This window comes from Heterodontus francisci, chromosome 2 (assembly GCF_036365525.1).
Source record: "Heterodontus francisci isolate sHetFra1 chromosome 2, sHetFra1.hap1, whole genome shotgun sequence".
Lineage (NCBI taxonomy): Eukaryota > Metazoa > Chordata > Chondrichthyes > Heterodontiformes > Heterodontidae > Heterodontus > Heterodontus francisci.
The window spans coordinates 47,427,804-47,444,779 of record NC_090372.1 but is presented as its reverse complement, the minus strand read 5'-3'; the positions used below and the strand labels follow the sequence as shown (position 1 = coordinate 47,444,779).

The 16,976-nt window shown below is 40.1% G+C and overlaps 1 protein-coding gene across 1 annotated transcript in view; it reads right to left on the bottom strand.

Annotated features, from left to right (window-relative positions):
- LOC137380590 (ran-binding protein 9-like) overlaps window positions 1-14,553 on the bottom strand; it is a 151,223-nt gene extending 136,670 nt beyond the window's left edge. Inside the window, exons 1-2 of the mRNA XM_068052634.1 lie at window positions 13,987-14,553; window positions 1,463-1,574 (exon numbers count right to left, since the gene is read on the bottom strand). Of these exons, the coding sequence (XP_067908735.1) occupies window positions 1,463-1,574; window positions 13,987-14,176 (302 nt within the window). The 5' untranslated portion in view covers window positions 14,177-14,553. The remainder of the gene's footprint in view (window positions 1-1,462; window positions 1,575-13,986) is intronic.
- Between the last annotated feature and the right edge of the window lie 2,423 nt (window positions 14,554-16,976).

Below are 16,976 nucleotides of genomic sequence, written 5' to 3'. Positions count from 1 at the left end.
CTAGGATGTTATTTGTATCCTCTACAGTGAAGACAGATGCAAAAAATGTGTTCAATTCCTCCGCCATTTCCTTATTTTCCATTAACTCCCCAGACACTCTTTCTGGAGGATCAACACTCACTTTACTTACTCTTTTCCTTTTTAAATAGCTGTAGAAACTCTTACTATCCATTTTAATATTTCTAGCAAGCTTTCTCTCTCATTACTCTTTTAGTCATTCTTTGCTTTTTTAAAAATATTGTGTCTGATCTTCTGACCTGCTACTACCCTTCACTGAACTGTACACTTTTTCTTTCAATTTGATACTATCTTAGTATTTTCCTTAGTTACCCACAGATGGTACGTCCTTCCCCTAGAGTCTTTCCTACTCACTGGAATATATCTTTGCTGAGTGTTATGAAATATCTCCTTGAATGTCTGCCACTGCATCTCTACTGACCTATCCCTTAACCTAATTTCCCAGTTTACTTTAGCCAGTTCAGTCTGAAGGCAAGGTGGGACAATGTGAGGGTTTAAGGAGATAGTTGGTAGTGGAGAAAAGGACCTGGAGTTATCTTCGCCCTTCAAGATGATCAGGAAGTATAGACAGTTTTGGCAAAGGGGAGTGAGGCCTGAGATCATTTGATGTAGACCAGCTAAACCAGTTTGGCACTAGACACACTCATGTCTGCACCCCTTGGACTGGAGGAAGGAAAAATGGGGGCCATACTAGGGAAAAAGACTGGAATAGGAAAGAATAAATGTTTTGCTGGGGACCAGGGCATCAAAAGTGGAGATGAGGGAGTGGTTGAGCAGACTGACAGAAATATCATCAGGAATTGAGGCCAGAGGGTAGGCAACTGGGAGTATGAAAATGCAGTTCCAAGTGACTTGTTGGGAGGGACGAAAGGCACTTTTTCCAGGAACAAACCTTAATGCAACACTTCAGTAATGCACTATCAGATTTATCATCTTTGGGATGAGATATTAAATCAACGTTCCATCTAGCTTATGGATTTTAAAGATCACACGGCACTTTTCAAAAAGGTGCAGGGAGCTCTCCTTGTGTATTTACCCAACAGTCCCCTCTTAACATCACCAAAAACAGATTAACTGGTCATTCTTTCCATTCACTGTTTGTGGGATCTTTGTGCATGCATGGCTGGTACATCTGCCTACGTAACAAGTGGTTGCACTGCAGAGTTAATATCATGCATGTTAAGTAGTTCAGGATTTCCTTATGAGGTGCCAGGATGCTATATGAATGCAAGTTCTGCTGAGAACTGGCAGCTGCTACTGTCTTGCCAAAGGAAAACTGGCTGACAAGTTTTCATTCATCATGATTCTGCCTCAACTGTCCCCAAAAATCAAACTCAGCATTTACCCTACTGGAACATTGCATTTTTAAAACAGCTCAAATAAATATTACATGCCGAATTTCTATAACGAAATAAATAAAGTACTGAAGTTCATTCACTCTTACCCATCTCTTCCTTTACTGACTATCTTCACCTCGAAGTAGTAAATCCCACAAGCAGCAGGTATAGGATACATTGCTCGGACTGAAGCTGCATCTTTCGGTGTTTTACCATGACCTGAAGCACAAAATTCAGAGGAATATTGAGCTTATAACATTATATTAAAATGCTAATAGGTGTAGCAAAAGATCATCAAAAGTTCATGGCAAGTTAACTGATAGGAATCTGGATAGAACATGTTTCAAGGGAATTACATATTACAAGTAATTGTCCCTTATTTAATGCTTCACTTCCTTCACCCAAATTACTGAAAAATAAACTCAAATCGAGATCCAAAAAAGGCACTTGCAAAAACAATTTAAACCCAATTTTTGAAGTTAGAAATCAGCAGTTAAAAGCTGAACAACTGTAGGAATTTCTGCAGGGAGCAAATTAAAATAGTAAATGGACGCCTTGGAGCAAAGTAGGCTCAGCAAAAGGCAGCTTATAAGATGATACAAGTTTACTACCTATCTTCAATTACAATCATTTGTATAAGCAGTGATTTGTAATTTTAATTAACACTGTCAGATGCTACCTAGAAACTAATGGGTATGGGGCACTATTGTAAACTGCAGAGTTATTACCATCCAACCAAATATTTAAACAAAAATATTGATAAAGAATCAACACCCATTGCTGACATGAATAAAATGACTATTTCAAATCAGTGCACTTTCCTAGCTGGGCTATTTTAAATCCCACTATGGGTTGTCATGTAGATTAAAGACCCCACAACTAAAATTAGGATCAAGTCCAAGTGAGGAAAAGTATCAAGATTGAATTAAATGCAGAAAGAAATGAAAAAAAAACACATTAAAAGGTTATCTCCAGTTAAGAGAGAAGCTTCTCAGCATTTTGCAGTTTTAAATTTTAAAACCTAAACGTTCAGAATTTAACAAATTATTAGGTTTGTACTATTTAGTCACTATATGGATCATTACCCACCTGCATAAGCCCCTCAAATATCAGTGCCCAATGAACAACCCCCCTGACCAATAGACAGTGAACCTTTTTCTTTGTAAATACGAGCTAAACTCAAAATTTAAAATATTTTCAACTTGGATAAATGAGGGGCTGTGTGCCTTAAACATTTTCATTTACTACCAACAGTGAAAGTTGTAGGCAGTAAATATTTTTAAAGAAATACATGAATATTGTAAGTCATTCACAAAGATGTCAATAATATGCCTTAACCAGCGGAAAAATCATCATATTTGGTGAAGCAGAAACAATAAACATCCATACCAAGAGTTCAAAGCTGGAGTTCTCAACAGCAGCAAATGCTTCCTAACATCAGGCACAATAAACAATTTTATGTCATCTTGGTTCACTCAGGAGGCTCAAATCTTAAAATTAGAAGGTTGCAAATGAATTCAAGTTCCACTATGCTCTTGAGCATGTATCTAGGTTAACATTTAGTGCAATATGAAGGAGTGCTGCATTGTTGGAAGTGCCACTCAACAGAGATTCAATGGCACGATTTGAAGAGGAGCAGTGAGGCCAACATTCCTCCATTAACCATCACCACCAAAAAAAAAAGAGATCTTGCATCGCATAAATTGTCCGGTGCATTTGTCTATACTTTAAGCCACCCTGAGACGTCTTCTACAGTATATAAAGGCAAGTTGTTGTTTGGGACACGAGGGGTACTTTATAAAATGTTATATAGTGGCTAGTTATTTCCTTGTTCTATAATGCAGGATGCAGCTTTCCTTCAGTTTCTAGAATGCATATTTTAGTTTACTCTAACTTGCACTTTATTCCCTATGCAATGCACGGAGAAAGACATTATTTATAATTAAGACCTGCAGCAGCTACTACAAATAGTACAAAGATGCTCAAGAGATGGAAAACAATGATTCACATCTTGGAATGAAAAGTTGTAAGTATGTATATGAAAAGAAAATGTGGATTTATATAGTGCCTTTCAGGACATCTCAAACAGCTCCTCAGCCAATTAAGTTATTTTTGAAGAGCAATCACCCTTAGGTAGGCAAATACAACAGCCCACGTGCACGCAGCCAGATCTCACGAACAGAAAATGGGATAAATTATCAGTTAATCTGTTTTTTGGTGATAGTTGATGGAGAAATGTTGACCAGGACACTGGGAGAACTTCCTGCTCATATTTGAATAGTGCCAAAGCGATTTTAAAAAAATCATTCATTCACCGGATGTGCCTGAAGGTTGGAAGGTCATTGATGAAGCAGCTGAAGATGGTTGAGCCTCAGGACACTATCCTGAGGAATTCCTGCAATGATCTACTGGCGCTGAGATGATTGTGGTTGTTAGAGGCCAATCTTCCTCCTTTGTGCTAGACATGATCCCAACCAGTGGAGAGATTCCGCCCCCCCCCCCACCCCCCCGATTCCCATTGACTTCAATTTTACTAGGGCTCCTCGATGCCACACTCGGTCAAATGCTGCCTTAATGTCGAAGGCAATCATTTTTACCTCATTGCTTCTGTCCATGTTTGGACCAAGGCCATAATGAGGTCTGGTGCTAAGCGGTCCTTGTGGAACCCAAACTGAGCATTGGCAAGCAGGTTATTGGTGAGTAAATCAAGATGCACTGAAAGAACTCACCATGGCTCCTTCGACAGCAACTTCCAAACCCATGACTGCAAACATCTAGAAGGATAAGGGCAGATGATGCAAAGGAACACCACCAATTGCAAGTTCCCCTCCAAGCCACATACCATCCTGACTTGGAACTGTATCACCATTCTTTCACTGTCGCTGGGTCAAAGTCCTGGAACTCCCCTCCAAACAGCACTGTGAGTGTACCTACACCCCAAGGACTGCAGCGGTTCAAGAAGGAAGCTCCCCACCACCTTCTCAAGGGCAATTAGGGATGGGCAATAAATGCTGGCCTAGCCAGCGATGCCCACATCCCACAAGCGAATTAAAGAAAAGGTACTTGGTAACACAGTCATCAAAATGATGGAAGGAATAATTGACAGACAGTAGGCTAATAGGACAGTAATTAACCAGATTCGATTTGTCCTGCTTTTTGTGGACAGGACATACTTGGGTAAACTTTCCACTTTGTCGGGTAGATGCCAGTGTTGTAGCTATAAATGGAACAGCTTGGCCAGGGGTGCAGCTAGTTCTAGAGCACAAGTCTTCAGCACCACAGCTAGGATGTTGTGGGGCCCATAGCTTTTGCTGTACCCCATGCGCTCAGTCATTTCTTGATATCCCATTTATACCCAACTGAACCAGTGGTTTAACACATCAGACAAGTTCTATTTACCTGTTGCAATCTCAAAGAGTGCATTTGGGTTGCAAGTTCACTATGAAGCAATGGGAACTAACCTTGAAATGCAAACCCATACTGAGGATTCAACCAGATTCTGAAGTGGAGTGAAGCTCCCTGAACAAGCTTCTTAATCTACTGAATTCTTCAAACACTCGCACACTACATAATCTGATATTCGTTCTTGGAATTTAAAATTGTTCAATAAATGTCTCTTACTACTTTTCTGGTTTAACTAATTGCCTGCAAAGTTTATACTGTTTGTGGGGGTCTTTCAAACTAATGGATTCATCCTGCAGCAGTGATTCAAAATTGGTATTTCCCTCCTTTTAATACAAATAAAGCTTCTCAGTACAATTACAGTTCATACAGCTAATATGGTTCTTATTAATGGTGATGGAAATGTTTAAAACATTGCAGATGTTACACCCTTGTTCAAAAAAGGGTGCAAGGATAAGCCCAGCAACACCAGGCCAGTAGGAGTATGTTACTACCCGGTTCTGATGAAGGGTCACTGACCTGAAATGTTAACGCTGCTTCTCCCTCCTCAGATGCTGCCAGACCTGCTGAGTATTTCCAGCATTTCTTGTTTTTAATTCCAGGCCAGTTTAACCTTGGTGGTGGGAAAGCTTTTAGAAACGATAATCCAAGACAAAATTAAGTGTCACTTGGATAAATGTGGATTAACTAAGGAAACCCAGCATGTATTTGTTAAGGGCAAATCGTGTTCAACTAACTTGATTGAGTTTTTTTGATGAGGTAACAGAGAGGGTTGATGAGGGTAATGTGGCTGCTGTGGTGTATAAGGATTTCCAAAAGGCATGAGAAAGTATCACATAACAGGTTTGTCAGCAAAGTCCAAGCCGATGTAATAAAACAGCATGGATATTGTTATGACCAGGTGAGAAAGGGGTCTAGGGTTCCCTCTCAGCCTTCACCTACTCTCACCGTGACAGGGTTTAATTTTAAACACTTTTTTTTTTTAGCCTCCCCTTAGTGAATCCTTGTTCACTAACTTCCAATTATAAGGCAAAGAAACTAGCCAAACAGGTTTTCTTGGGTTTAAAGAAAAAAGGTTGAACTTTATTAAACTTAAACTTTAATTTGGTTAACGCCTACGGATACGCAATGCGCCCAAGCTAGCACGCGTAAGTGATACACACATGGAGATAGAGACAGAAAGGAACAAAAGAAATAAAGTGGAAAAGTTTGAGGCAACATCTGACAACGGTTTGGGTTATGGTTCTTCGAGCTTGCTGTAAAGTCCCTGATTGTAGGTAGGTCTTGCTTTTCGTTGGGGCTCAGCATTCTTCTTAAACCTTGTTCGATGTAGCAGACTTTTCTCTCGAAGTTCATGTGTCCTCAGTGTGTCCAGAGGCTTGTGAGAAAGAGATGGGAGCAACCAGGAGAGGTCTGCTCACTCCAGGAGCAAAGAGTCTTTTTAGTTCAAACTCTTTATACAATTCAGAAAAACCCAAATTGCCAAGCAAGTCAGTCATGTGACTAGCTGGTCTGACATCTGTTTGTGGATTCTCTTGTCTTAGCCGAACCTGGAATGTCTCTTCTTACACACAATACCCTGGTGCTCAAAGTCCATTGCGGGTTAAATTGGAGCAGGGAATAGCCCCTCTGTCCCTCCAAGCACTGTCTGTTAGTATGCAAAAATGTTTTTCCAGCCATGTATCTGGTGATTTTTTTTTTAAAAACAAGTCCTTTCTTCACTCCAGTAACAGCTCAAAATCAATGTTCATATGACAAAATTAATATGACCATATGAAATTAGCTGAGTGACAGGAAACAGAATAGTGGTGAACGGTTGTTTTTTTGGACTGGAGGAAGGTATACAGTGGGGCTCCCCAGGGGCTGTGAACTGTGAGGAGGATAGTGATAAACTTCAAGAGGACACAGACAGGTTGGTGGAATAGACGGACATGTAGCAGATGAAATTTAATGCAAAGAGTGAAATGATACATTTTGGTAGGAAGAATGAGGAGAGGCAATATAAAACAAAGGACACAATGCTAAAGTGGGTGCAGGAGCAGAGGGACTTGGGGGAATATGTGCACAAATCAGTAAAGGTGGCAGGGCAGTTGTGAAAGTAGTTAATAAAGCCCAGGATCCCATATGCCTTATTATGAGGAATACAGTACAAAAGCAAGGAAATTGTGATGAACCTTTATAAAACATTGGTTTGGCCTCAAATGGAGCACTGTGTCCGATTCTAGGCACCACACTTTAGGAAGGATGTGAAGGCATTGAAGGTGGTGCAGAAAAGATTTACGAGAATGGTTCCAGGGTTCAGGTACTTCAGTCACGTGGACAGATTGGCGAAGCTGGGACTGTTCTCCTTAGAGAAGGTCAAGAGGACATTTGATAGAGGCGTTTAAAATTATGAGTTGTCTGGATAGGGAGAAACTGTTCCCACTGGCGAAGGGTCAAGAACCAGAGGACACCAATTTAAAGTGATTGGCAAAAAAAAAGAGGCAACATGAGGAAAAACAATTTTTTTTTTTTACAGAGTAGTTAGGATCTGGAATGCACTGCCTGAAAATGTGGTGGAGGCAGATTCAATCATGGCTTTCAAAAGGAAATTGATAATTATCTGAAGAGAAATGATTTGCAGGGCTTTGGGAAAAAGGGGATTGGGACTAGATGAACTGCACAGGCATGACAGGCTGAATGGCCTCCTTCTGTGCTGTAACCATTCTATGATTCTCTAACAGTTAGTATCAAAAGTCTCAACATGCCATAATATTAGTCAGGCAGGAAATCATATGAAAGGAAATAAGGCAGGCTTAAGGCCCCCAAATCCTGCTTTCCTCTTGCAATACAATGGTTGCAAATTCAACTGCTGTAATGCTATAAAATTAAAGATGCAAAAGTGGTGTCCTTCCCACTTCAGAAATAGCACCACTAAGGGAGATTTTATAATATCAGTTACCAAAATGTGTTTGTATGGGAGTTCAAGGTTGTAAAACAATGTAAAAGTTCTTACAAGTGCATCAAATGATTAGGTTTTACTCTTGTGGAATGTAATATCATCTGGACTCTCAATGATCAACATTAGGCTATTGTTACAGATATGTATTAAGCTCTACATTTTAAATAGAAAATATTACAGACAACCAGGGGCCCTAGAATCCAAAGCATCTTAAAACCTAATTTCTACAGCAGGTCTGACCAGATCCTGCCTCACATACCCAAGTGGAATATCTGCATTCATATCAAAGCAAAGCATTGACAATTTTTAGTTGGAAAATTAGGATAAGTTTAGAAAGAGTCACTTTAACTATAAAACACACACATCCACTGAGCGAGGGAAAGACCACCAAAACAACAGCACAAGGAAAAGGGACACGGGTGGTGCTGGACCCACAGGGCTTGCTGAGTTGAGGGGTAAAGAGCCTCAGGTCACCCAGATGACAAAGCAGAATTAGGAAGAGAAATGACTTTAAAAGTAAATTCATCACATTGACACTCCTAGTACAGATTCCAGCACCTCATTCAAAATTGAATGATTCCCATTCCCAATGCAGCAAGAGGTAAAATTCTTTTGAAATTTCTTTACCTACAGTCAGAGTGGTGGGGGCTCTTCCCGTAGTTTATGGTTACTAAAATGGGAAATTAGCAATTCATATGTAAACAGACTATAATGCCAAAATAATAATCTTAGTATTGGAACCATACATTCAGTTCTTTGTGTACTACTGCTTACACTTTGTTCTCAGCCCTAAATATTCTTGCAAATGCCCTCCACCACCACTATCTCCTCTGCTTTTTTCTCTAAGTATACTCAACATAATTTGTACCCAGGTTTAATACTTTAAAGGCCCTAAAAACATTACAAACTTTTTAAAAAAGGCATTTAATAATTTCCTCTAAAATAATGTGCTATTGTATGTAACTCAACCATAATGCAGAGGAAACATTTGTTTAAACAAAATAAAACAAACTACATAATTAGAGATGAAACAAAAGTGATCTACATTGTGGAGGTTTTCACAACCAATTTTCTCTTTTCATACACAAAATAAAAACCAAAAATACCAATAAATCCCTGACAACATGGTTAAAAACAAGCATACAATTTTTTAAAAATCTCAGTTATAGAATGTAACATGATGGAACATACAGATATAACATGTATAGTACAATATGAAAAAAAATCAATTTCACAGTTCTATTGAAAGGTCATCAAACTGAAACATTAACTCTGCTTCCCTCTCCACAAATGCTGCCTGACCTACTGAGTACTTCCATTATTTTCCATTTTTATTTTGGATTTCCAGCATCCGCAGTATTTTGCTTTTACATTAGTATCTAAGTTTTGGATGCAGTGCAGAAATGCTAAGGTGAAATATACAAGGATTTAATAATTACATTAAGTGTCTCATCATTCCAGTTACCAACTTATCATCTCAATGGACTATCAGGTTAGCGTACTGGAGACAAATCAACTTGATTTTCTATTAGTATTAGCACAAACCAATGTTAAATGATCTTATACATCACATAAAAAAACAATGGTAATTGGAGGTACAAAGCAGCATTGGACCATGGGAAGGAAGTTTTTTGTTGCAGCATATAATTAAACTCTTCATATGTGGTGGTACAATAAGGTACATTCTCATTGTACAACATTTCATGGATGTTGCAAACAATGTGTCTATTTCCTTCTCTTTCTAACCCCACGACTAACTCCACTGTGCCATTTAATGAGATGCATCACTATTCGGTGCAATTCCAAGGGATGCTGCAAGCAATCTCTCAATACTGCTGCCATTAGCCCAATGCACAATACTCAATACTAATATGGTAATATTTTAAAATCTCAATATGCTAAATCCCATTGCTATATACTTATCATGAAATTTTAGAATATTAGCAATTGCTCAATAATAAAGTGCAATATATCAATAAAATTACACAGATTATTCCTCAATTTTCAGTGGAACCATTCATCTGTGATTCACTACATTATTACTGTAACCCCAGACAATGCTACAAGTAAAAAAAAAACACATCCCAAACACAAGAACAGTTTTTCAGGACTCCTTTCTTACCTAGTATGCAAGAGGCCCAACCAGACAGGAATCACTGCTAGATCTAGTAATTGGAAATGAACCAGAGCAGATAAGAGAAGTAAGTGTGGGGGCACATCTAGGCAATAGCGATCATAGCATAATAAGTTTAAAATGATTGAGAAAGACACAAGACAAAGACCGCAGTAAGACATGAGGAAAAGAAACTAATTTTGAGGGTTGAGAATGGATGAGGAAGGTAAGCTAGAAAAAAATTAAAGAAAAGTGGTAGGAAAAATTTAGAAAAGGCAGTCAATAGAGTTCAGGAGAAATATATTCCACTAAAAAAACAAGAATAAACTAACCAATAATGAAACACTATGGATGAATAAAGAAATAAGGGTAAACTTGAAACTAAAGAAAAAGGCATACACTGAGTACATAAACAACACAGAGGATGACAAAAAGAAATTGTTAGGTTAGAAAAGACATAAAAAAATTAGGAAAGCAAAGAGGAGATACAAAATTAACCTATCAAGGAATATAAAAATAGAATTCTACAGACACATGAAAGAAAAAAAGCCAGGATAGGGCTACAGAGGGTAAACTCAGGAGGTAATGACAGCAAAATGGTAGAAATATTGAATAGTGACTTTGCCTCAGTATTTACTAGCGAGACTAAATGTGGATAAGACATTAGAAGAGGTAATGACATTTAAGATAGGAAATGGGATGGTGGGGGGGGGGGGGGGGTTGCGGGGAAGAGATAATTGATAAACTAATCAAACTTAGCAAAGATAAAACCCCTGGTCATTGAATTGCATTCATTCATATTTAAAGTTAGAGAGGAGATATCAGAGGCAATATTACATATATGTATAAAAATTCATTAGAAAAGGGAATTTTGACAGAGGACTGATGTGACAGCTAATATTATTTATATATATTTAAAGGAGGGAAAGTGAACAAATCCAAGGAACTATACACCAGTTAACTTAATCGCAGTGGTAGGAAGGATAAGGGAATCTTTACTCAAAGATGTAACAGAAAAACAGCTAGAAGTTGAAAATATAGTAATCAGCACAGATTTCAATAGGGAAGGTAATGCTTGACCAAGCTTGTTGAATTCTTTGAAGTAACAGAAAGAGTAGACAAGGGTATTGTATTAGATGTAATATATTTAGATTTTCAAAAGGACTTTGAGATACCATGGAGTAAATTCATGACTAAGGTCAAAGCATGTGAAGCCAGGGCTAAGTAGCAGAATAGATAGCAAGCTGGCTCCAAAACAAAACAGAGAGTAGGGGTTAAGGGTAGCTATGTAGACTGGCTAAAGGTGGGAACTAGTGTTCCAGAAACAGCAAGTGAATGAATGACTGGATAATCTGTTTTGGTGATTAGTTGAGGAAGAAATGTTGGCCTGGATACCATTGTTTCCTCTTCCAATAACACCTATGAATATAGTCTTCCAATTTATAGGGTTAAAAAAACAATTTGCTGGAAACATTTGAGGTTTTCAGGCAGCATCTATAAAAAGAACAGGCAAGTTAACATTTCAGATATGGACCCTTCGTGCAGAGAAACGGCTCATACTGAAATGTAATCTCATCTGATCGCTCCTCAGATGCTACCTGACCCTGAAACAGAAAATTCTGGAAAAACTCAAGATGTCCAGCATCTGCAGTTTTTTTGCTTGATTTACAGACTTAGTTGCCAATGCCAGCTTACACAGAAAAAGAGCCACATTTCATACTGTTTTACCCCAACTGGGTGCTTACTGACAATCATGTTGTATGACATTAATTGTCAATTTGGTTCAGCTGATGGACTCACACTCAAGTCAGAAGGTTAAGAGCTCCAGAACTTGAGTACATAATCTAGACTGATACTTCAGTACAGTACCAAGGTTTTATCAGAAGTCCTGTACTTTGAATGAAACCAAGATTCTCTTTCGTTCCAATGGTTCAGGTAAAGATCCCATGGTATTATCTGTAGATGAGTAGAGTTCTCTTAGTGTGCAGTATCAGACTGTGATGGGTTGAGCAAAGTCCACTTCACCTTTAGAATTTAATTTCCAAAGTTTTATTTAAGTTTTGTCAAACACTTGACATTACCTAGCGATGAATCTCAATAGGGTCATAAGGTACCTTCAACAACAAGATGGGATAATGTTGAGACTTTATAAAGAAGAGATTTATTGTGGACTGGTCACAGAGAAGCAACAGATACAATACTCTTTTCACTAAATAATTTACTTGGTAAACAACTGCACTTGTGCTTTGGTGTCATTCTGCAGAATGGAACATTTTGTGTTCAAGTGACATCACTGAGTACCGATACCTCAAATGAAAAGCAGAGATAGAATTACCCTGACATCTGAGTACATGGCAGAAAGGAGACTACAAGAGATTTGTGAAAAAACTGAATATCAGTTGATGAAGTTTGAGCAGGATATCTGAAGTCATAACATTAGGTTTGATTTGATAATATGGCAGACAAAATGCAAATAATATATACATCCACCAAAAAAATTGTATTGGCACGAGATCCAAATCATTTTGTGTTTTAATTTGGTATGAAAACAGTTCCATGAAAATTTTCATCCCCTATATTTTTCCTACATAATGAAATTGAGTTTACAAAGTCCAGCTGTTAAGAAATTAAATATAAAGTTATTAAGCATATGAATATATGATTAGCATATTTTGCTCAGTACATTAAAAAAAATTCATGAACTGTTCTCGGTTTCAGGTTTACATTTCAATGGGACCATTTTAAAAATAACGAACAAAAAATAACCAAAACTATAGCGCTATGATTCTTGGTTCCAAGCCAGTTAATCCCTTCATTGTGGCATGACCGCTGGGACATTCAGATCCTAAAGAGATGCACATCCATATGCGAATCCAAAATGTCAAAAAGGGTTGCAATACATTAAGACCAATACGTTGGTTGACATGATTATATCAATATTGGTACTTTTTATACAGTTTGGAGACACACACAGATAGCCCTGAAACTAATATTTAGAACCTCTATTCTGAAAGAATCTGAATATGTCCTTTTTCAGCATTTCCCTCCATTTTCAAGTCACCCATTCCTTATGATATTTTACTGTAAGATTTCAGAATTTTAGTGGGATTTTGTACTCAAGGCCACTGAGAACTCAGCTCACTTGCCCAAACTCATCTCACTCAGGATGCAAACAGAGATCCAGTGAGAAGTCAGTCAGTCATTCATACTATACAGACTGAATTCAAAGCCGGGTCATTCTTCTCTTGCCCCCACCCCCACTCGCTGCCCCCCAAAAATAAGAAAGGTTACACTGTAACACATTGGTTCTTACTTAACTGTCAATGTTGATCTGTTCTTGTTCTCGGATTTCTGGCTGGAGTTTTAAGGCCTTCATTTTGTTAATTTAAAAAAAAACCAAAGTTGCCAGTTGTTCACAGAATATCTTCTTACATGTCACTGACGTTTGCATAAAACCCGTTCATTTGCCACACTCCTGATTTACCATAATCCCAGTTTGTTCTCAAAGTTTGTTAATTTAAACAACTATCGCTGTGAGTATGTGTATTCACATATTCCCCAATCATTTAGCCGTTAGGGCATTTCCATCGCTCCAACGATGATCTTTTGTGCAACTAACTTTGTTTCCTAAGTATGCGTATTTTAAAAATGTTATTGTAAGGCACGTTTAGATGTTAATCTGGTTCATGCCTTTCTCTGAGAATTGGGTTCTTTAACACCCATCTATGTTTAAAGTAAGTATTTCAAATATAGTTAATTCTGTCGATAGCGTTCAATAAACAACCTCAACAGGCCCTGGCCCAAATGTTATTTATGGTGATGATGTTCAAGGCCCGTTCCCTATTTCCTTATTGTGTACGGAAGTCTGGAGGTCCGAACTGTTCTATACAAGTCTTGGCCTGTACCGAGGTCGATGCCTGCAGTGAGCTCTGGCATTCCTCTGTCGCCTTATTCTAGACAGTTCGGTGGAACTGAGGTGCGAGGCCTAGCCCCTGTGAGAGTATTTAGTGCGATTCGGTTGCCCCTCTACCTGTGCTAACTGTTGCTATATGGGTCTAGGGGCCTGTCTGGTAACCGGTGCCTAGGGGCTCAGGTTGCCATTCACACCCTTGCCCTTTAGTTGGGCTCAGTACCAGTGTCAGGCCGTCCCTCGGTGCCAGGCCCCATCCGCTTACCTTTGTAATGGACCCGCAGGTTGTTCTGAGACAGGCCGATGTAACTGTACTTGTCCTTCGGACTCCAGCACCTCGGCAGCGGCGTCTCCTGCTCGTTGACGGCTGGATACAGGCGCTTGAAGCGCTCGGTGAGCTCCTTCTCCTGGAGGTTGAGGGCCGACTCTCCGTGCACTGCCGACAGTCCGGCCATGGGTGCGGGTGTATGAGGGATGGGGAAGGCCGAGACCTGAGCCTGGGCTGTGGGTTGATATACAACAGGCCAAGCCAGGCCTGACTGATCCGATCTGAATCGGGCCCTGAGCCCCGGATGAGGAGGCTGGAAAACCCGGAACGGCAACTGATGCCGTTTCCCCTCCGCGGCCGCACCTTATGTGCCCGCCGCTCACTCACTCAGAGTCCGCCCGCCATCCACCCACCACCCGTCCCGAGCCGAGGCCAGCTGAGCCACTGCTGCATCCGAGCCCGTCTGTCTCTGTCCGCCTGACTCCGCTCACTGACAGGCCGCCGCTACCCAACTCCCTCCTCATTGGCTGCCCGTTCTCCCCATCGCGCTCGAACCTGCACAGCCAGCGCGGCTCAGGGGCGTGGCTATGGGAGGGGCTGGAGGGCAACAGATGAGGATCAGGGAGTGGGATTGGCGCTGTGCAGGACTGCGGGGGAGGGGGCGTGGTCAGGACTGGCAGTCTTAGAGCATAGCTGGAAGTAGAGATTGGGACAGGATAAGGGTTACGACAGCAACATTGTTGGAGGTAGGTGTGCAGTGAGGGCCTCCTCCCTTGGCCCCGAAAGGCTGGGGAATGGCTTGCCACCACTTGGGATAGTGGTCTCTCTGGTGTGTGCGTGTGAAAGAAAAAAAACAAAAGATTTACATTTATAGCGGGTCTTTCACAACCATAGTACGTCTCTAATATACTCTTCGACACCCTGGTCCACTCCTCCATTACCCCCACCACCTTGTCCCCTTCCCCTGCAATTGCAGGAGGTGTAATATCTGCTCTTTTACCTCCTCTCTCCTCACTATCCAACACCCCAAACACTCCTTTCAGGTGAAGCAGTGATTTACTCGTACTTCTTTCAATTTAGCATACTGTATTTGCTGCTCACAATGTGGTCTGCTCTACATTGGGGAGACCAAACACAGATTGGGTGACCGCTTTGTGGAACACCTCCGCTCAGTCTGAAAGCATAACCCTGAGCTTCCAGTTGCTGGCCATTTCAACACACACCCCTGCTCTCATGTTCACATCTCCGTCCTGGGATTGCTACAGTGTTCCAGTGAACATCATTGCAAACTCGAGGAACAGCATCTCATTTACCGATTAGGCACGCTACAGCCTGCCGGCCAGAACATTGAGTTCAATAATTTCAGAGCATGACGGGGCCCCCCCTTTTTATTTTTAGTTATTTTTTCTTTATTTGTTTGTTTTATTTCTAACTGTGCCTACACACTTTTTTCATGTTTCTGCTTGGGGCCAGAGCTGTTCATTCTTCTGTCAATTAACACCCTCCCTGTATTAACACTTTGTCTTTCAGCACACCATTAACATATCATTTGCCTTTGCTCTATGACCTTCTGGTCAGTTATTCTCTTTGGCCTTGTCCTATCAACACCTCTTTTGTTATCTCTTGCCCCACCCCCACTTTACTTGCTTAAAACCTATTACATTTCTAATATTTGCCAGTTCTGAAGAAGGGTCACTGACCTGAAACGTTAACTCTGCTTCTCTCTCCACAGATGCTGCCAGACCTATTGAATATTTCCAGCATTTCTTGCTTTTATTTCAGATTTCCAGCATCTGCAGTATTTTGCTTTTATTTTATATCATAGTACGTCTCTAAGCGCTTTACAGCCAATTAAGTACTTTTGAACTGTAGTCACCATTTTAATGCAGGAAATGGGGCAGCTAATTTACACACAGCAAGATAATGAGCAGACAATCTGTTTTTGTGATGTTGATTGAGGAATAAATATTGGCCAAGACACGGGATAAATCCCCCACTCTTCTGTCCCCAACTAGTATTGCAATGTGTGCATGTGTGTCAGTTCCCTGCTATTGCACAGTGTGTGTGTGTACCCTTGTACTGCTCTGAAATGTGCTCCTGGTTTACACAAATTACTTTAGGTATAAGTAGTTGGGCACAGTGGTATCATTGCACAATCCTCGACAGTTGGCTCAATTACTGAGCTTGTTGCTAAGGGCTGCTACCAACTGATATGGAGATCAGCATCCTTCCTTTCAGACTACACCACTTTGATTTAGATAAGTGACTATGCTGGCAATCACTGGGCTAACTACAGTGTTAAAATCACAATGCCCAGACTTTTCACTGGAGACCTGACACTTATTAAATGTCAATATTATCAGAGGTATACCTATCAATTTTAAATTTGTACACGAACACCAGCCAAAACATTGCCTCCCTACCTCATGCCAACTGAATTCTTCTGAATAGGCCTCTAATTATACACAATATGATTAACATAGTAGAAGCAGTTACTGATATGGTTTGTGAAATAAAGTGAATTGTACAATGAAACATATGTATTATGGTCATCCATGGGGCCTGCCCGATTGGTGGCCACTTTTTGAGGACAGTGTGTCTGAAAAGATGGCATCATGTTTCACTGTTTTAACCATCCTTGTTTTATTTAGAATGAAATCAGCATTAAAAAAATTAAGTGTAATTGGCTTTACAGTTAATAATTTGTACCTGTACCATAAAATTACAGGCATACCTTATTGTACAACTAATATTAAAAGGCAAACGCGACATGAAATCCTGTGACATTGATCACAAGTCGTGGGAGTCAGTTGCCAGCATTCGCCAGAGCTGGTGGGCAGCCATAAAGACAGGGCTAAATTGTGGCGAGTCGAAGAGACTTAGTAGTTGGCAGGAAAAAAGACAGAGGCGCAAGGGGAGAGCCAACTGTGCAACAGCCCCAACAAACAAATTTCTCTGCAGCACCTGTGGAAGAGCCTGTCACTCCA